Below are 21,467 nucleotides of genomic sequence, written 5' to 3'. Positions count from 1 at the left end.
AAGTGACAAAATAGTGAGTACCCTGGGTTTACTTTTTTTTTTTTTTTTTTGCTTCAGAAAACCTAGCCTTAGAGCTAAAGAAGCTGGCAATCTGGAAATGTCAGTACAAAAAGACAAATGAAGCCCAAACAAAAGTCTCTTCTCTGCAGTCAGAGGAGCAGCCTAGCAAGAAAGAGAAGCTTTAGATAACAATCATGCAAGTCTAGCCAGGCATTGCCCCACAAAGGCCTACAGGAGAGCATAGGCTTCCATTCCCATCCAGCAATAACTCAGTGTCCCTGGCAGTCCCTGCTGAGTGGTTCAGAAGTCACCTAGCATTAGGCTCCCTCATTGTCTAGTGGTGGTAAGGCCAGCCCTGCTCTGTGATTTTAGTTATGTGGGGAGCAGTAACAAGGAACTCCTACCACTCACAGCCAGGGAGGTGTTGCAGAAGACCTAGTGGGAGCCAGAACTCCCCTCTCATCCAAGAGTAGCTAAGACATCAGTGGAGGCCCAGTAGGGAACCTGGACTTCTACCCAAATCTGGCAGTAATGAGGTAATCCCTTTGCTTCCCTAGCCAAAGAGATGTCAAACAACCTCTAGCTAAAATGGAAGCTTTAAATGAATCCAGAATATTATACTGATCACCCAAGTTGTCTAGATTTCAATTAAAAATTATTTCTTATATAAGAACAAGGAGGATCTCAAACAATGAAAAAAGACAAGAGATGTAACATTTGGATGATAGAACTGTTAGAATTCTCTGATAAAGATTTGAAAGCAGAAATCAGGGCAGGAATTTGGCACAGAGGTTAAGATGACACTTGGGATGTCTGCTGCCCCTATTGGAGTGCCTGGTTTGAATTTCAGCTTTGTTTCCAATCCAGTTTCATGCTAATGTACACCCTGGGAAGGCAACTGGTAAAGGCTTAATTTGTTGGTTCCCTGCCATTTACATGGGGGACCTGACTGGAGTTTCTGGCTCCTGGCATGAATGTAGCCCATTCCCCAAAATTGTAGGCATTTGGGGAGTGAACCAGAGGACAGAAAGTCTCTGTCTGTTTGTCTCTTTGCCTTTTAAATAAAATAAAAATAAAGAAAATAGAAATGTCAGTGATGTAAATTTAAAATAAAGTAGAATCATAAAATAATGCATTAATTATAAATATAAATGAAAACAATGGGAAGTCTGTCAAAGAAATAGAACATCTCAGCAGAGAAGCAGGAGATACAAAGACTCAGATGAAAAATGCAGTAAATGAAACAAAAGTCTTAACAGCAGAAGGCAGGGAACAAAGGAAAGAATTAGTGAACTGAAACTGAACAATAAAAAGAACTCAGTATTAACAGTTTGGAGACAATAGACTAAAATAACAAAGAATGCTTCAAGACCCATGAACAAAAGATCTCACATTCATGTCATTGGAGTCTGAAGAGAGGAGGAGGAGAGCAGGACTTTTAAAAGTACTCAATGAAATAATGGCTTGGAAATATCTCAAAATTTGGCACAAACTTAAACCTACAGATCCAAGAAGTGGAGCAAATCCAAGCAGCATAAACACAAAGGATCAGTACACATCATTGTTGAACTACTGAAAAGGAAGGAGGAAAAGCAACTTGAAGGCAATTAAAGAGAAATGACCTCTTCCTTGAGGGGAAAAAACTATCCTAACAGCAGCAGATTTCTAAACAAAAATTATGAAATGGGCAATATTTTTAAGTGCAAAAAAAAGAGAGAGAGAGAGAGAGAGAGAGAAAATCTGAACCCAGAATCCTTAGATATCTATTGACAATATCATTCAGATATTCAGGAGAAACCATGGCATTCTCATCTAAAAGAAAACTGTAACATAACTTGCCACCATCAGAATTACACTTGATTTCATAGAAGTGTTTCTAAACAGGCATTCCCAGGTAGTGGAGCAGCCCAGTGAGACCAAAGTGATGGTGGGCACAACTTCTGGAATAGCAGTGTGTTTTCTACCCAAAATTGGTCCACAGACCTCATGTAGCTGGTCTGTGCTTGAACCTCCCAATATTGTACGCACACTTTTGTTTCTCGTGTGGATTCCTTTGAGGCAATAGCCCAACATCTTCACCAGATTCTCAAGGGGTCTCGGACCTAACAATGTTTAAACCATAGCAACATCCTCAATAATAAGATCACTTATGTTGATCACTTAAGCTGGTTTAACTTCTCCAAAAAGCTTCTTCCTTGTATGAATTAAGATGGGACTTGATAGGTAAGCTAGAATAAAGAGGCATTCTTTTAGGAAGTTGGAAAATTTGTCATTTAAATTCCTTGTTGAGTAATCTAGTGAGGAAGTTGGAACATGGGAACACAGTAAAGAGCCAGCTGAAAAAAATCCCAGCGACAGATGGCAGAAAAGACTTAAGAACTTGCTGATGTTGACACAGAGTCATTTGTGCTGCAGTGCTGTACTTGTCTCAGTGTTCATGTTCAAAGTGAAGAACTGGAGATAACCATGCATAGCACAGAAACAGCATATGCTTGGAATCCAGGAGGTAACGGTGATCCTTTCATATGTGCAAACTACAAAAATTTTGAGTCACGCTTTGGATTTCAACAAGGCACTGAATTGAGCATCTAAGCCAATCATATATAAAGTTCAAGGGGGTGAACAAGCAATAAAATACTTAGGAGAGGCTTTTCATGGCAAGTGGTAACATAGAATTCTACACTTCATAGATCCAAGTCATCATTATTTGCTTTGATTCTTCCATATGCACTGGTACAGGCTCAGGAGTCCTCCAAGCAAATGGGGCTATAATGTAGAATCCAAATTAACACGGTTGCAAAAAAACATTGCTCTTTCATAACCCTGCAGTGTCGTTTTCCCAATTTCTGCATAATTCTAGGCTGTAGATGACATTCTTGTGAGTTTTAAACAACTGTCACAGTGTAGCCATCTGGCAGCAGGTGAAGAAGCACACCTTTGACATAAGATGACGTATCAGTGGTTAAAAACAAAACATAAGGTGGTTCATGTTTACTTTAATATAGCAGCTTAAAACCTAAGGGTATTAACTAATTACTATTCACAAAGGGCTCTTCAAATTGAAACATCCATTGGCACTGAAAACCATTTTAAGATAAAATGTTTCAGTAAGATGTTTATTGTGACAAAAGCAACAACTGAAAAGGTGGACATTAAGTGATCATAAAATGCTTGTATTCCTTTTGGATGGGCATATCACGGATATCGTGTAACTTCCTTGCTTGCAATTTTTCAGTAGTTCTGCAGGATAAATCCAAACTCTTTGGCTTGGACATGAGGCCTTTTGTAGTCTAAACCTGATTATCTATTAATTTAATTGATACACTATCCAGACAGTAGTGTTCTATCCTACTCATGAAGAAATACAAAGCACACCCCCAAGCACTCTTATCTTTCTCTTTCTTGTCTCCTTCTCTCTATTCATGTGGGTTCTGGTACTTGCACAGCACATTACTTATGGTGAACCTGAAAATTTCTCCTTCAAATATATCCATAAACTCTCAAAACTCCCCTGTGCTCCTATAGTGCCTATCCATTTTATCAATCCTAGTAAGCTTGTATATATTATAATTATCCATACATTTCTGTCCAGCCATCAACTCATTTATTAATTCAGATATGTGGTAGGTTCACAAATATATGGTCTTGTGTTCTAGGGAAACAGGATCTAAAATAAAATACATTTTAACATTTACAATAGAGAGAATATAATACAAAAGACTGAAAATTCAAATGGTGGAACAGTTTAGAACTCATAGAGAGCATGGAGAAGCAGCTCAGAAGTAAATAATATCAAGAAGCCACTATAATTCCAAGACAGGAAAAGCTGAAAGTGTTGTTGGTACAAGAACCCAGGGTTGGGGTTACCCTTCCAGGACTGCAGCCATGGTGAACTTCCCCCAACAACTGGCTATAGTCAGTGAAGAGAAAGAGCTTTTACTAGTGACACCACTGGAGAACAAATTGAAGTAGAAATGCCCTGGCTTCTTTCACTTGCTCTTCAATCTCCTTTAGGAGGCCAGTAAATAAAGAAGCATGAGAAATACAATCTGTAGGTTCAGCTTTCCCAGCAGTGTGGCACAGCCCTCAGAGGACTACAGAATGAGTCTGAAGGCAAAAACACTCAAGAATGAACAATGGTGAGTAAGTTAGAAAAAATTCCTCTGCCCTCATAAATAGTACGAACATTTCATTCTTTTTCAACTCTGTATTTCTAACTCCTTATATGTATGGCGACTGTACATATGTTCTGATTGCTTTACTAGTAAATACATTCTGATTGCTTCAACTAATGAAATGAACAAAACATACGAAATAATCTTTATGATCTAATAGTTCCCTCTACAACTTTGACATACTGGGGCTGGCATTGTGGCATGGAGGATAACATCGCCTGTGATGCTGGCTTCCCATGTGTGTGCCATTCCTGTCTTGGCTGCTCCACTTCCAATCCAACTCCATGATGGTGACCTGGGAAGAGCAATGTAAGGAGGCCCAAGTGTTTGGGCCCTTGCCACCCATGTGGGAGACTTGGATGAAGTCCTGGCTCCTGGTTTCAGCATGGCCCAGCCCTGGATGTTGTGGTCATCTGAGAAGTGAACCAACAGATGGAAGATTCTCACTCTCCTCTCTCTCACTCTCTCTTTCTCTCTCTGTGTATGTATGTAACTCTGACTTTCAAGCAAATAAATAAATCTTTAAAAAAAACATTGACATACTGCTTCAAGAGAAAACACTTTGGAGGGTAGCTTTACTGCTTGATAACAGATAAACATAGTACAGCTACTGCTTCACTCTTAGGTATCAGAGTTCTATGTAAACATTGCATATTCTGTGGTGTTTTGCTTTAGACTTCAGAAATCTGCCATTACTCCCAGGCTTCACAGCCCTGAGGCGTACTAGTTTTACTGTATTCCAAGTAATGTGAATTGTTATGACAAGTTCTAGCTTTCATTCTGTCGTCTTTTCCTGAACATAGCCTCTCTCAACAGCGTTTCCTGCAGGTGCTGCACTCGAAGTTCTTTGAGCAGAGAAAAGGACTTACCTTCTGCAGCATGGGCACGGGATAGGCATTGAAATTGATCTCAAGCTGTTCTGTAGCAGGCATTTCCAAGATTCTGCTGAATTCGTTGGAAAAACTGTCTAAGGGTTGTGAGTAGCATTTCTATTACCAGCTGTTCCTCTGCTTCCTATAAGAAATGACCAAGGTCTTTTCCTGGGCCATAATTAATGCCAAAATTAGTTCCAAAAGCACAGATGAGGAGCTTTCATGAATGCTGCATACAAAGTGATTCATTTCAGAAAATGTTTTGACATCATGACTCAGTGCTGGAACTGTGCTGAGCAGAGGGTGAGGGAGATGAAATCACAGAGCAGTGAAGAGTGTGAGCTTGAGTTGGCTGGGGCTAGTTCCACCGTTCACTGAATGTATGACCTTGGGCAAATCCCTATGCCTTTCTGTCTTTATCTTCTAATACATCAAATGGGGAGAATAGTGGTATCAATCTCTAGGGTTATTTTAAGTATTAAAAATGTAAAGTATATGGAATAGTGAGAACAATGCCTTGTATCATGTACCTCATCATTATCATCTTCATCATTTTTATTAATAAGCATTGCAGAGACTACACACCACTAAAGATTAAGGATTGAGGCATCATCACTTTTATATCCACCACGTATTTATCTAGGCCATAATACATACATATGTATCTATTTTAATTTTGAATATTTTTAGAGAAGGGGAGGGAGGGAGGGAGGGAGGGAGGGAGGGAGAGGGGAAGGTAAGAGGGAGAGATAGCGAGCGAGAGAGAGAGAGATCTTCTATTCATTGGTCTACAACAACTGACCAGAGGAGAAGAGTGTCAAAGATAGGAGCCAGGAACCCAGTCCAGGTCTTATACATGGGTGATAGGGAACTGATTACTTGAGCCATCATCACTGCCTCCCAGGGACTGTATTAGCAGGAAACTGGAGTCAAAAGCTGGAGGGCTGGTCTCAAATCCAGGCCCTTTTACATGGGAAGCAGGTGTCTTAATCACTAGTGCAAATGCCCAATCTCTCCTTTTTAAAGCTTTATTCAGGGGCTGGCACTGTGGTATAGTAGGTAAAGCTGCCACCTGCAATGCTGGTATCTCATATGGGCATCAGTTCAAGTCCCAGATGCTCTGCTTCCAATCCAGCTGTCTGCTATGGCCTGGGAAAGTAGTAGAAGATGGCCCAAGTCCTTGGGCCCCTGCACCCATGTGGGAGACCTGGAAGAGGCTCCTGGCTCCTGGAATGGCCCAGCTCTGGCTGTTGCAGCCATTTGGGGAGTGAACCAGCATCAAGGATGGAAGATCTCTCTTTCTCTGCCTCTGCCTCTACCTCTCTGTAACTCTGCCTTTCAAATAAATAAATAAATCTTAAAAAAAAAAAAAAAGCTATATTCAGGGACCTACTAAAGCTATCATTTGCAATACCAGCATCTCATGTGGGTGCTAGTTCATGTCCCAGCTATTCCATTTCTGATCCAGCTCCCAGCAAACAGCTGAGAAAAGCAGGAAGATGGCCAAAGCGCTTGGGTCCCTGGCCCAGATGAAGCTCCTGACTCCCAATTCTGGTCATGGCAGCCATCTGGAGAGTGCACCAGTAGATGGAAGATCTCTCTCTGTCTCTGTGAATTCTTCTATCTGTGACTCTTTCAAATAAACAAATAAATAAACATAGAAAGCCATTTTCAGATACAGTGAAATACCTCTAGTTGATGACCATATCCTAGTAAAGAGACCCTAACTTCATTGGGGGAAAATTGGTACTACACACAGCCTTTGGCCTCTCGGCTGTCCCCCCATTCTCTCACTGTCCATCCTGAGTTTGTACTTCAGGGTAATTGGAATTTAAGAGTAGAGAATGGAGAAGACAAAGGAAATAAGCAGATAAGAAAGGTAAATTCAAAGTGAATGGAGAATGAGTCAAGGACAAGGCAAGTGTGTTTCCTAAGTGGAATAAAATGAACAGAACCCTCTACTTGCTAACAGTTGCACACTTCCAGAGAAGTAGGAGTGACTAAATTAAATGAATACAGGTAAAATTTGACTACATGTCCAGTCTTCCTCAAACATTATTTCCTCATTCTCTTAACACTCAACTAACTGGTCAAGTGAGTTTGCCTATTCAATAATTATTTACTGAGTACTTGGTGTATGTTGAACTTTGCATAAATCTAAAGGATAAATGATATTTCTTTTCATTCAATCATTTACAAAATATTAAGTAGGAAAAAAAAAAACTCTCACAGTACACCTCTGAACAATGTAGAAGGTGATCTGAGATGAGTTTATGAAGGAGGTGGAGTATAGTGTGGGCCTGCAGATATGGACAGTGACTCTTGTTGTTGCTTTAACAATTGACAGTCTTATTTATGACGTCAGTAATCACCCGAGGCTGTTGTCATGAGCTGCCACGGCTATGGAAGCCTCTTGAGTTCATCGAATCCGACCTTATTTAGACAAGGCCATAATTAAAGTGGAAGTTCTCTCCTCCCTTCAGAGAAAGGTACCTCCTTCTTTGATGACCTGTTCTTTCCACTGGGATCTCACTCACAGAGATCTTTCATTTAGATCATTTTTTGCCACAGTGTCTCAGCTTTCCATGTCTGAGATACTCTCATGGGCTTTTTAGCTATATCCAAATGCCTTAAGGGTTGATTCTACAATCCAAAAGTTGTACTTTCGAAATTTATATTTATTAAATAAAAGTTTTCTAAAAAACCCAAAAGCTAGGTATTATTTATAAACAGTTACATGAGAAGTAAGTATGGGACAGTCAAGGTTCACACTGGGGCTTCTAGGTAGGGGTCTGAGAAATAAATATTTCTAATAAATAGTACTCTCCTTGGTGTCATGGGGCTCTCAGATTAACTAAGAGGCCTCCTTGTGCTTCCTCAAGTGCTGGTTGTTGCTTTTGACCTTGTCTCCCTTCCAGTCCAGTGTAAGAAACAAGACAAGGCCGGTGCTGTTGTTACCTGGGGCAGAATGCCATGAGTCTTCCAAGAAATGTTCATTAATGGCTATCAGATTGTGCAGAAGAAAAAGACTGCATCTGTCAGAGGGCTGCAGAGAGAAGGTAGGACTTCCTTTTAGATTTCAAGGAAAGAAAACAAGCATATGTGACAGTGGGAATGGGTTGAATGATTTGAATCAAGGGGAAACAAAAGGAGGAAAGGTATAGAATGAAGAGATCCAAAGGTTTGATAGATTTAGGAATAAATGGGGACCCTGATTTGGCTGAAAATGAAAGGAATGCATTTTTTTCATAAAGATGGAGAACTGCTTAGGTTTTTCATCGAGGGCTTAAATGCTATGCTCTGATACATAGTAGGCCCGTATATTAAAGGAAACCACAAGAGCTTGTCATAAGGGTTGTACTTTACATGGTCTTCAAGGCTGAGTGACAGATTTCCTCCCACAAACTCCCAGATATCATAAAATATACTAAACTGCAACTGCCTCTTATATGTACTGTCTTGTAAACTGTAGAATCTTTTAAGGCAAGAGCCACATCTTGAAGGTGAAAGATGAGCTTTTAGGGGCTGGTGCTGTGGCACAGTGGGTTAAGCTGCTGCCTGCAATACTGGCATCCCATATGAACACTGGTTCAAGACCTGACTGCTCCACTTCTGATCCAGCTCCTATTAATATGCCTTGGGAAGCAGTTGAAGATGGCCTATGTGCCTGGACTCCTGCAACCAAACAGGAGACTTGGATGGAGTTCCTGGCTCCTGGATTTGGCTTGGTCCAAACCTGGCTGTTATGACCATTTGGGGAGTGAAATAGTAAATTGATGTGTTTCCTCTTTGTCTCTTCCTCTTTGTAATTTTGTCTTTCAAATAAAACAAATAAGTCTTTCAAATAGATTAGCTTCTAGAGAACACTTTCAGAATCTGGTATATCTCATGGATTAAAAGGGTGTTGTGATGGATAACTGAAAATGATTAGAGCTGACACATTCTGTGGTAGATCAGATGAATCACAGATAATTTTGGACAAATCTTGACAGTTCTTGGTGACTGAGTGAATATAGTGGGCAAGAGAAATGGTACTCAACCTGGTGACTTTAGGAATGGTGATGCCTTGAACAGAAACATGGTGACCAGTAAGAAATCAGCGCTGCTACTTTGATAGGATGGGAAAATATGCTGGGGCACTCTTCTAAACCCTCATTCTCAGAATTATTCAAGCTGAAATAGCACACCTGATCCTATAAACAGACATCAGACAGTAATCTCAAAATCAGTATGCTTGTGAAATGTTTGCTTATATATTTTTAAAATTCTGCATATTAAAATAACTGTATTTGTCAGATGCTTTCTGAATGTCAATATTCAATGTTTACTATTCATGTTCAATGTACAGTTTTATTTCATGCTTGACAAATTAAGGAGACTCCCACAGAGATGATGCAAAGTTGTGAACCCATTATTCATTTTTGCAGTAGGGAGCTCAATGGTAACTCTGCTTTGTTGCTCCCCTCAAATTATCCTGGGTGGAAGTGGAGAAAGTATTGAAGAAGATAGAGAGACTGTGGTCTTCTTCAATTCAAAGTGGCAGGACTAATGCAGTCACTTTCTTTAATAATACTAACAGAAATCTAATATGGTATTTAATTACAAAGTTTTTTAAAATTAGACACTGAATACTTAACACATTAAATTTATGATATTAAGTATCATATTACAGAGATGTTATTGATGGTGGCAGAATACACTGCTCAGGAAGGCATTTTTGTTTTAACAAAAAGATATAGACATAGCATCAACCCTAAGTCTGTGCTCCAAGATAACTGCAAAGTGTTGCAGGAATTTGGAGCAGAGAGACATTTTTTATGGCCGAATGACCCAGGAAGTATTCATATACTTGAGGGTACATGAACTTGACCTTGAATTATGGGTAGATGTGCAACAGGCTGCAACTCAAAGAGAGATCCCAAATAATGAACTGCAGAAAGCTATACCACTTCAGGGCTGCTGTATATTAGAACCAGAAAATTGACTATGCTGTAAGCCCACAACTATTATGAAATATGTATCCTTAAAGTCAACCAGGAAATGCATAAAGAATAGAAATGTTCCCCATTACACAGCTGCAAAAATTAAGTTAGATGTCATCGAGTGGTATGTGCAATAAAATTCAGGTTTGTTACGATTTATACTATGTTAGAAGAATGCAACTCCTTTGCAAGGAGCCTTATTTTCCCATTGACATATATTTATAGATGTGCTTAATTCCATCATTGATTTATTTTTATTGGTAATATTTGTACTATAGCTTAAAGCAGCTCTTTCTTGTGTGTCAAGTATTTAATGATCTGTAAATGAACTCTTAAATGTGCTAGGGAAGCTCATTATTTAAAGTAATTATTTAGCAAAGCAATGGTCCTTTGGCTATGCAAATTACTGGCATTAAATTATAAATTTGAAAGTACTGGTTTTATTTTTTTGGTGGGTCCTCAAAATGACCTTCTTATCCAGGTACTGCTTTACCTAAAGATGAAAATATTTACTTTGAAAGTGAGAGAGAGTAGACATTAGCAGCATCTAGTCATCCTTATCTTTTCCCGCAGAGATGGAGTTGGAACTTAGGATGATGGTGGTGGTGGTGACAAAGGTTTTGGCTTGTTATATTTGCCCCCTTGATGGAAATTTACTTAGATTAATGAACACAGTATGTGCTAAGTAGAAGACATATCCTAAAGATTTTCAATTTTAGTGACATTGATTTGAAGGTCGTATTTATGAGATATTTATAATGTTGTGCATTGGTATGTGTGTGTCTCCTACATTGCAAACATTTATTAAGTATTAGAAATAATCTGTGTCTGGAGGAAGTAGGAGTAGCTGGGGGAAAGAAGCACACAAATCAATAAACCTTTTCAACACTGTTTGCTAGAGAGATAGATGAGGTACTGTCAGATACTCTGAGAATATTTAGAAGGACTGTCTAGTACAGACTAGGAATACAAGGAAGGTTTTGGAAGAAGTGAAAATAGATTGAGGAGCCAAGAGAATTAGAAGTTGAAGATGAAGTGCGGGGTGGACAGAAAAGACATGTGAGAGGAGGCAAGAAACAATGGACTGTGCTGAAAACTGCTAGTAACTCAGTGTGATTCCAGGGCTGAGTTTACGGATCACAGTGGTGAAAAACAAGACTGAAGAGAGAAAAGGTTCAGACCATGAAGACCCTGTGTGAGAAGCTTGGTGAAAAGTTTTTATTGAATCAGACACCAGGATACACTGAAGAATTTTAAGCAAAGACATTACAAAATCAGATTTACATTTTAGAAAGACCTCTTTAGCTTCAGCATTATGAAAGGGTGGCAAATCAGGGAAGGGGTGGGACAAAAATATATAATAGCTGGAGGGCCGGCATTGTAGTGCCCTGGGCTAAGCCTCCACCTGCAGTGCCAGAATTCCATATGGGCGCCAGTTTATATCCTGGCTGGTCCTCTTCCGAGCTAGCTCTCTACTATGGCCTGTGAAAGCAGTAGAAGATGGCCCAAGTCCTTGGACCCCTGTACCACATGGGGGACCCGGAAGAAGCTCCTGGCTCCTGGCTTTGAATCGGCCCATCTCTGGCCATAGTGGGCATCTGGGGAGTGGACCAACGGATGGAAGACCTCTTCCTCTGTCTCTGTCTGTAACTATACTTCTTAAATAAATTAAAAACAATTTTTTAAATATATAGTAGTTTATTTATCAGGACCACAGTACTGGAGGGAGGCACTGTGTGTGCTGAGTTAACCCTTTTGTAGCTGCATCTGAATAATATGAGATTCTAGGTAATGTCTCTTCACTACCATAAAGTGGTATTTGGTATTTTACCAATCATTAATTCTGTATTTGCCTGTGCTAGATGAATCGGTTTCTGGTGGAGGGCATGGGGCTCAGTCAAGGAGTGCTGCTTGGGGTATATGATATAACATAAAACGTACAGGAAGTCACAAGTGATCATGATCACTGAAGACACACAGTAGATATGGACAAGGATTGCATGGTAGATTGAGGGAGAGGAGGAAGGAGTGGGATGACTTGCCTTCTGACTTGGGGAAACAGATGGATACTGTGTGACCATTCACATATTCAGATTAAGTTTGGTGGTATTAACTCTGCTATGGCCTGGAAAGCAGTAGAAGATGGCTCAAGTGCTTGGGCCCTTGCACCCACATTATAGACCTGGAGGAAGCTCCTGGATCCTGGCTTCAGGTTGGCCAGGTCCAGCCATTGTGGCCATCTGGGGAGTGAAGCAGCAGATGGAAGACCTCTCTCTCTCTGCCTCTCTGTAACTCTGCCTTTCAAATAAATAAATAAATCTTTTTTTAAAAAAAGTTTGGTGGTATATGATTTTGAAGCTCAGGGGAGAAATGGGGGAAACAGCTGCACAGTTAGTAGTCACAGGGACTACAGGTGAGAGTTGAAGCTACTCACAAAGGATTGTGTCTCCCAGATGAAGTGCACCTACCACCCCTGAAGGTGAGTCCCTCAGGTTATACTACATGGTAGACACACACACACACACACACACACACACAATTTGAAAATCTGGTATATCCTGGCAATGATATATCATTTTAAACAGATATAAGATGTACAGAATTGCTTTTGGTAATCTTGGATTTTAAAAGAGGAGGAGACATTCATTCTCAAACAAATTGCCATTAAATTCAGAGTATTCCTTCTATGTCCCTATCACTGGCTAAAAATGTACTCAGATTTAACAGAGACAGGATTGCCAGGTCATGTGTCTTCAGTCAGATCTTCCCTGAATAGTAAACAGCATAGGAAAATCTTAATTATTGCTAACAGAAGGTCAAGTGGAAAATTATCCTCAATAATGTTATTCCTTAACCTATTAATCAAGAATCTTGCTTCCTAACTTACTGCTTTTTCCCAACTCTTCCTCATTGTCTCTTCTATCTGTTCTTTTCTCAGTTCCTCTTCTTCAGGTCTTCATTCCTGCCACAATTACAACAGATTTTTTAACATTTCTTCTTGTTTCCCACCTGTCTCTCTGCATGCAGTTGCCAGCATGTTTCCAAATCCCACTTTCATGGTGTCACTCAAGGGCTGACAATGATTTTTCCACGGCCAATTACATCAAAAGCACAAATCTTTCCTTCCAAGCTCTGTAGAATAAAATCACAGTCAGCCTATGCGACAGTATTTCAGGTTTCTTTGATAGAGCTCGAGGACAGTCAGATCTAGCTCCTCATGACTCTTCTCTCTACTGTGTCTTTGCTCTCTTCTTGACCTGGGATATTAGCACTAAAAACCCTGGTTTATTAGAAGGACTTTAGAGATGAAACTTGCAGCCATGACAGATTTGGAAGATGGCAATGTCTTGAGCCAGCTATTTAATTTTTCATCTATAGGACATAAGACACCTAATATATTTCATAGATTTATTTTGAAAGAAATGCAAGATAACTTGTGGGGAGCAACTGAGACTAGACTAAGTTACTGGAATTAAGACTTATTCTATGCATCTGCTCGCCCACAATATGGCGCTGAGAGAGAGAGACCAAACAACCTCTACGCAGCTGCCTCATCAGTTTGATAAGCTGCAGGAGCTGATCCTGCTCCTGATTGGAGGAGAGCAGCGTGCTCAGCATGTGGGCAGCAGAGTTGGGATTGGTGGAAGAGGACTATAAAGGAGGCGAGAGATGGCATGCACCAGGAACATCTAAGGGGAACATCCGGATAACATCTGAGCAGCCCCCGAGAGAGCCGGCCGGCGGTGTGCTGCTCCTCCACGGAAGCGGGGAAAGCAGCAGGGGGTGCCGCCCCTCCACGGAGGTGGAGGGGCTGGCAGCTAACCCGGGACGGAGTCGTTCCTCCGCGAGTGAGGGAACGGCAGCTAACCTGGGAAGGGCCGAGCAGACAAAAGAACAGCGCAGGGTCCAGTGTCGTTCCTCCGCGAATGGGGGAGCGACAATAACTGATAAAGATTTTCTATATTATAGAGTACTATGTAGAATAAATGCCATCTAAAAAAATTTCTCTGAATCTGAAATTCAAGAATAAATGAGTTTTAAACTACAAATATATGTACTTGGCAATTTTGAAAATGTCCGTCTTCTTAGATATAAGTTGTAAGTCATTGCTTTTTGAAATAATGAAAAAGAGAGACCCGGAAGGTGGGAACAGAAATATAGGCCAAATAAATATTCCATAAATTGTCAGTCTTGTTTAACTCCAGCATCCTGTAAAGCAGCCTATGTAACTATTTAAAAACAAACTTGATTTTATCAAACTAACCAGTGATTATTAAAAGGGTGATGGAGCTGGAAAAGGTCAGCTAAATTTTATGAGGATAAGGCAGGTCAGTGTCAGAGGTCAGTCAGTGAGATTGAATCATGAACTAGAAAAGACATCATCAAAAATCTGAATGAAAAATCAGTGATTTCTAATACAAAAATTATCTACAATATATCAAAAGTATTTTGATTTCAAATACTTAGAAATGCTTAAGAGTCTATTATGCATCTTGATGGACAGTATAAGATGTAGAGGTTTTTGCATTTCATGTTAGAATTGTGAATAGTGTCTTCTGAATACGTAACTGGAAATTAAGAACACACTACTCATTAGGACTAACTTCAGGGCTCAGAATATCATTGGGAAGGCATTTTTCATTTCAATGAGTGCAGAAACAACAGAAAGTTTTTTTTTTAAAGTTTATTCAATTTCATTACATCTTTAAGTTGATTTCCATAGACACGACAATTTTCTTTTCATTGTTGTTTTAAAGTCCTCAGAAGGTCGACAGTCTACTGGATATTGAGAGTCCTGCTAATGCCACAGATCTTCCAAGGCATTCCTGCCATTGCTGTAATGTAGATGATTTGTTCCTTCCCCAAGTGTTGCCTGGATTTGTCTTTTCCATTCAGCATCCTCGGCCTTATTTCCAACTGTTTGCTTTCTTTTCGCAATTAGACTAAAGATTTCACAGTTAGACTGAAGGTTCCTTTGGGGCAACAAAAAGTCTAATACTATTCAGACCTACTGTGTAAACAAACATACTGGACACCTATGTGTTTCTAGTTACTGAAATCAGCTCTAATAAACTGAAGTCTGCTTTCTCAAGTCGCTCAGCTATACAGTTGCCAGGAGTAAAAAAAATTCATTATGAGAATATAAACTTCATAAAAATTTACTATTAATAGTGAACCATACTTAGTAATGTCCTGTTTGGTTAATGAGATGTATTTTAAAAATTCTTTTCCACTTACTAATCAAGTCAGAAATACTTAGAAAATTCAGGATGGTTCATTTGAAATGCTCCTTTTGATATTATGCCCACGTGTTATAAATAGAGCATAGGTACAAACTATACAAAGTCAGTTATTTCAATCCTAAACTTCTTGGCAGAATTTGAAATAAAATGGCACGCATGCAACCAATTAATTCGATTGCAACTATATGGAGAATATTGAAAAAAGCTGTTTCCTTTTTTCCCTTTTAGTTTAAAAGTATTTTTAGTGGAAAGAGGCAATATCATTTTTAGTTTGGTAATAACCTTCAATATGTAGCCCCCAGAAGCAAGATTCATCAAAAACGGTATCTAAAGCCTAATCAAGTTTTCAAAATAGTGCCCACATATACCATACTTGTTGAACAAATTCAGATTTATTGAAAGTAAACATTTACATTGGCTACAATGGTAGAACTATTACAAAGCTGGATAAAAGAGGCTTAAGTAGCAATAGAAAGCAAGTGCGATAAAAAGTGAGTAGAGAAAATATTTGGCCTTAGTGATCTCTCTTGGCAGTATTTACATTATGTACATATTGTTAAATATTTATAATAACTCTAAGGCACCAAAGGCTATATAGCAGGTTGCAATACTATTTTGTGCACAAAAGTCAAGAAATTTCTTGTAAAGAAGGCTATATAGTTAAAGAAACATAGGCATATCTCAATGTTTACATAAAGGAGTGGCTGCATTTTTTAAAATCTCAAATGATACATTAAATATTGGGCAGATTGAGGAAATTATTTTTAGAACATTAAATTATGTTGACTATGTAAATAAGCACTATTTTTTACTGACTTGCTGGTAAATGTGTAATGTAATCTATTCTTCAACACAGCTTTTCACACTCATGGATATGTTTTGTCTAAAAACTACTTGAAATACTTTTAACCTACAAAAGTTTCTCCTAATGTTTCATAATGTGTACAAAATCCCCAGGAAAAATTTACTGGGTAATAATATACATCAAAACTATATATAATCCAACAAAAATGTAGCAGGCATTTAAAATGCCAACAAAACACTTGAGTATTCAGGCTGCCATTCTGGGAGAGCAATTGGGTTTTTTAATGTTTAATGCTTTAGAGTGGGAAGTTTTAACTTGTGAATGGACATAAAATTGGCCTATTTAGAAAACTAATCTTAAAATGAACAAGCTAAATTTTCAACTTGAAAGCTTTTCAAGTCACTCATTGTGTTTTAACTATGTCATTTATCACTAGTGTCTGAAATATCCACGTTAAAGTATTGTAAAGGAGCAACTGACAGTATTTATGTCCAACACGTTTTTAACTGTTGAATTACTTGATGACTTCTATTTGTACACTTTTATTTATTCCTTACATTGGAACCCCAATCTACCTTAACAGTCCAGAATTTGTCTTGAGGTAGTGTTAGAATGAAGAATTCAGCAGGACACTAGAACAACATAATGCTTTTAAAATGCACTTCAAACAGCAACACGGAATTTGCATTTACTTAGATGGTACTAAGGTTGAATGGCCCTTTAAGAAATATTAAATCACTTTCCAATGAAGTTATCAAGACTCTTTAACAAGGATACTGAGTTTTTCCTTACAGCTTCCTGAAACATCATGCCCTAAGATAAGTTGTGGTTTTCCATACATTTTTACCATATAAAGAACTGTTTAATTTCCTTCAGTGATATTAACTTATATATGAGCAGACTTACATATTAAGGGGGAGAAAAACTGATGAATTTAATCTCCAAATTCTTAATTTCTTCAGTGAGAAACATTTAGAGTATTAACAATAGTTTGGGTGGGTTTCTTATACAACACAGCATCTGAAAGAGCTGTAAGGATGTTACAGTTTTAAGATTAAATTTTAAATTGGAAAATCACCTCCAATTCCAAAATTTGAGTGAGATTTGTTAAACAATAAAATAAAATTTATTCCAACATAATTAAGCCTAAGGCAATAAAAGTGCCTTACCTGAAGGTTTCTACAACATTAGATATTTGTGTATTAATATTTTTTCTTCTCAAATGTTTTATTTTTTTTGTTGTTGTTCAATGAAAAAAAGACAAATCATTTATAGTGAAATGTTTACAAAACCAGTAACACAGGAGGAGCAAGAAGAACTAATAAAGTTCTTCTTCCCCTACTTCAACATTGAAACTAAGTGACTGTCATTGCTCAGTGGGTTAATATCTAGTAGCAATGGCTACATTATTAACATAAATATTACAAAGCATCAGTGGACAGATTTCAAATGAAATACAATACAATAGCAAATGTTTGGAATCATAAAATAAGCAATTAGCAAATTTTTTAATGGGCTGATTGAATCAATGCAAGATTAAAATAGTGTCTATGCTTTTAAATTTTAAAGACCTGTGTGGATTTTGGAAGCATGGTAGTCATTTATCAGTGACATTTATGACATCATATTCTTTAGAAATAAAAATAAGCGTCTTCATCAGTACACTAGAAGTATTCCCAGTGTTTTAAAATTCAATTGAAAGTTTGGTTCTCCTTAGAATGTTTGCTTACAAAGGTTCTGGCACAATTTTTGCAGAGAAAATCTGTCATTGTAATACAAGTCAATTAGATTATCATTAGGAGACATTTTACATTGCCAAAGATGCCAATTGTTGTTAATATTTAGTAGTCATGGAAAGATCAACTACTTTCCATCCTTGGATAGATGAATCTACTTTTGTCTACGAGGCATTTTATTCTTATTCTTTCAAGTTGGCACCATTTTTTATTATGTCAGTTTCCTCCCGTAAATTGTCTCTGTCAAGTCCTATTAAGTTACTCTTCTATTTCAGATTCTGATACTATATTTCTTATAGATCAAGGAACTGTTAAATACAACCATAAAGGATTTGGACAGCAGTTTTTAAAGCGTGCTTGGAGGCTCTCCACAGTTTTCAGAGGTGCCTCAGTGGTCCCAGTGGCCAAATAGGTAGGGTTCTAAGTACTCCCACTCCCAAATCCTGGACTTCAACTTTATGTCGTGTACTGGGTGTGCCAAAGAATTAATGTGAAAAATAACTGTTGCTTAACGTCTTTACAACATGGGTAAAATCATTTTGGACATGTGGGAAGTCTTAGCAGGAAGAAGGAAGTGGTTCTCTTGTCCTACACCAACTCTTCAAATAACTGCTCATACAACATTAAACTGTCTGTACCATGCTAATATTATCCCTCAATCTGGCCCTGAGTTCAGAGGCACAAGTCAGAATAGATCAACGTTTTAATAGATACTATCATAATGAATAATATCCCAACCACTCCAAGCCCACTTTTGCAGAGATAGTAGCATATCAATTATTTACAATGTAAGAAAAACAAACCATTGGTAAATACTTCCTAAGCTGCAACCCTTAACAATGAGTATGACCTTTTTCTCCCCTTTTAAGCCAGACAAAGGGAATAAACACTGAAGTTATCACATTATACTTGTAAATGACTACACATTTTTACTTTTTCTTCCTATATAAATTAAAATCAGATATGAGCCTCAATTCAGAGTCTGAATAGAGTGGCAGACTCATTAATTAAACTGCTTTCATAAATGGCCTTATTCCAAAGACATCATGTAGGAAAACAAATACTGTCAATTAAAACTTAAAATGAGTAAGAACTCTAGGACTCAAGAAATTGAAATGACTTTGATGAGACATGCTCAGAGCTGCTCTTACTGTTCTCTAAAAACTTAGGTTAAAAATTATTTTAATATAAAGAAGCTTCAAAGTTTGTCCTCTTTCTCAATATGGAAAAAATAAGCAGAGGTATTAGATAAATAAATATAAAAATGCTGGTGTCGTATAAACAATTTTTAAATGTTCCACTGCAGGAAATCAAAAATATATATTGTTTGTTTCAGTTCTTAATGGTTTTCTCTTAAACATATGATCACCTTAATATACGTTCAGTCTACCAGGGGCACCAATGTTCCCCAAATTATGACTTTTAGGTAACATTTTAAAAGGGTTATCTATTAACCAATGGGACATTTCTTTAAACAAACAGAAAAATTATCTGAAATTATCTTCAGTGAATGAATGGTGGTAAATTTGTCTCATATCTTGGTTAATGTCCAGATGTGCTGCCTACTAAACATTATCTTCTTTCCACTGCATGATGACAGAATGGCAAAGTTGTGCTATCTCTGTTGTCAAAATCCCTATGTGTGAATATACATACATTTATGTGCACTCACACATTCTGGAGTGTGTTACATCCTTTTGGGGAAAGCACTACTTCTAAGACCTAATGGTTTTTGTACATGGAAAAATAGGAGAATAGGGAACATCCCTCCCCACACATTGACAGGTTCATACCACTAATTCTATAGTGCAGCAGAATGTGCGCACATCCAATCGCAACATCACTATTATAAAATTTTCTCAATTCTATATTGGTACCCTAAAATGTCAGTATATAATACCAAATGGCCAATTATAGAATTTAATATAAAAATATCAGCACAAAACTGTTTTTTCAATCTGTTTATTGTGTAGCAACCCAAACTTTAGTTTAAGTGCTGTTGTAATTTTATTACTAGATTCCATAACCCTACAATTGATAAACTTTAAACCATTTTGGGTATTTAATGAGATACTTAGAAATACTAAGAAAAAAAATCAGTATTCAAAGGGTTAATTTTGTTTATAATAACAATAAATTATTTTATCATCTTCTTCAGTTCAAAATCCAGCTTTGAACCCGAGGAAGGCTTTCAAATCATGTTAATTAAATGGTGGTCCTTTAACCAGTAGCAGTTTGATTACCAATTACTCGGAGGATCTCTTTATGAATGCCTCCTTCTTGTGTGTTAATATTTGCATCTCCCACCTGGCCGTCTTCATAGCTAAAATACAAAACACAGAAACATAATTCAAAATGATGACCGCATTAAAATGGGTGAGAAATACTATTGGATACCAAAAACACAGCCCAGAGAATTCAAAGCAAAGGAGCCAGTTACTTTTCAGTGGCATTTAATAATGTACCTCATTACTAAACACAGGCCAGCCTTTCATTCTGCGTTATATCTTAATTCCCCCCTTCCCTCTGTCTTAAAGTATTTATCTCCGCTTACATAAAGCATTGCCTGAGTTAAAGGAAGCACCCGTGTCTTGGCCTTGCAAGCACTACCCACAGCAGTAGTTACGAAGCATATTGTGAAGGAACTTCCATAGCTTCTGGACTTCTCAACTGCACTCTCCTACTTCAGTCATTTCTTTTCTGCTTGGTGCCACTCACTTCATTCTTTACCACTGCCTCACTGCCACGCTCACCTTCTAACTATTACTCAGTTAAAATCAGTGTTGCATGTTTTTCTTTATCACAGGTTCCCTGCTCTACTGAGTTTGACTGTAATGCATTCTCATTTATGTTCCTACATCACAAAAGAATGCAAGCCTGCAGAATTTAGCTGTGCAGTAGAAATAAAAATATAATAATAAAGGACAGCAATTACTAAGTTCTTTAGAAAGAAATAATTACATTTTAGATGATAATTCATTTCCTCAACTAAATTTATTCGGCAGTAAGAATTTTGCAAGGATGAATTTTTCAAACTTTCATGATAATATTCAGAGTGGAATAGGCGATGAATTAATTTTACTTTATAAAAATGGCTTCAAGACAGAAGCTTTAGAGAAGTGGTAATTACTTCAAAATAGATAACCAGGGGTGTAAGCACATTGTCTCAAAGATTAATGCACGCCACTGTCTTTTCCTCACCACATTTAAACTTGCCTGAAATAGCACAATACAGGACAATGAAAGTGACGACATACAGTAGTGACAACTCAGCTCCTTATATAATCTACTGTTTAAATGCCAAGTGATAATTCCATCTGTACCAAGTCTACACTCCTAACAAAATGACTCAGGGTTGCCTATCAATTTGGTTAACTCTCATCATAAAAGTTTGCTATGTTAGATAGACTTGGCATATCTTGGTGAGGCACTACTGGAAGCAAAAGAACAGACTATGCGATACACAGCCCAATTCCATGTATTTTCTCAGGCAATTCAACAGCAAGTACCTTGTTAAGAACCAGGAAATATTTAACATAACATAATATGATTTAAATTGTTCAAATCTAATCAGGCATTGGTGGCAAATTGTTTAAAGGTATAGCTTATTGAGTGCATAAAATATGTTAGTCTGGCTTCTATATGTCTTGCTAG

At 37.9% G+C, this 21,467-nt stretch overlaps 1 protein-coding gene across 5 annotated transcripts in view; it reads right to left on the bottom strand.

Annotated features, from left to right (window-relative positions):
* Nucleotides 1–15,645: 15,645 nt before the first annotated feature.
* Nucleotides 15,646–21,467, bottom strand: part of PARP8 (poly(ADP-ribose) polymerase family member 8) — a 193,342-nt gene continuing 187,520 nt past the window's right edge. For 4 of the 5 annotated variants that reach the window (XM_070056702.1, XM_051853483.2, XM_008262187.4 and 1 more), the window contains one exon: nt 19,760–20,136. In XM_070056702.1, the coding sequence (XP_069912803.1) occupies nt 20,034–20,136 (103 nt within the window). In that variant the 3' untranslated portion in view covers nt 19,760–20,033. Of the gene's footprint in view, nt 20,137–21,467 lie in introns of all 5 variants that reach the window. The other variant, XM_051853484.2, reaches the window with a different exon arrangement.

Source organism: Oryctolagus cuniculus, chromosome 14 (genome assembly GCF_964237555.1).
Source record: "Oryctolagus cuniculus chromosome 14, mOryCun1.1, whole genome shotgun sequence".
In the NCBI taxonomy this organism is placed as follows: domain Eukaryota; kingdom Metazoa; phylum Chordata; class Mammalia; order Lagomorpha; family Leporidae; genus Oryctolagus; species Oryctolagus cuniculus.
The sequence above is the reverse complement of the archived record's forward strand: the minus strand, read 5'-3'. Positions and strand labels throughout refer to the sequence as shown.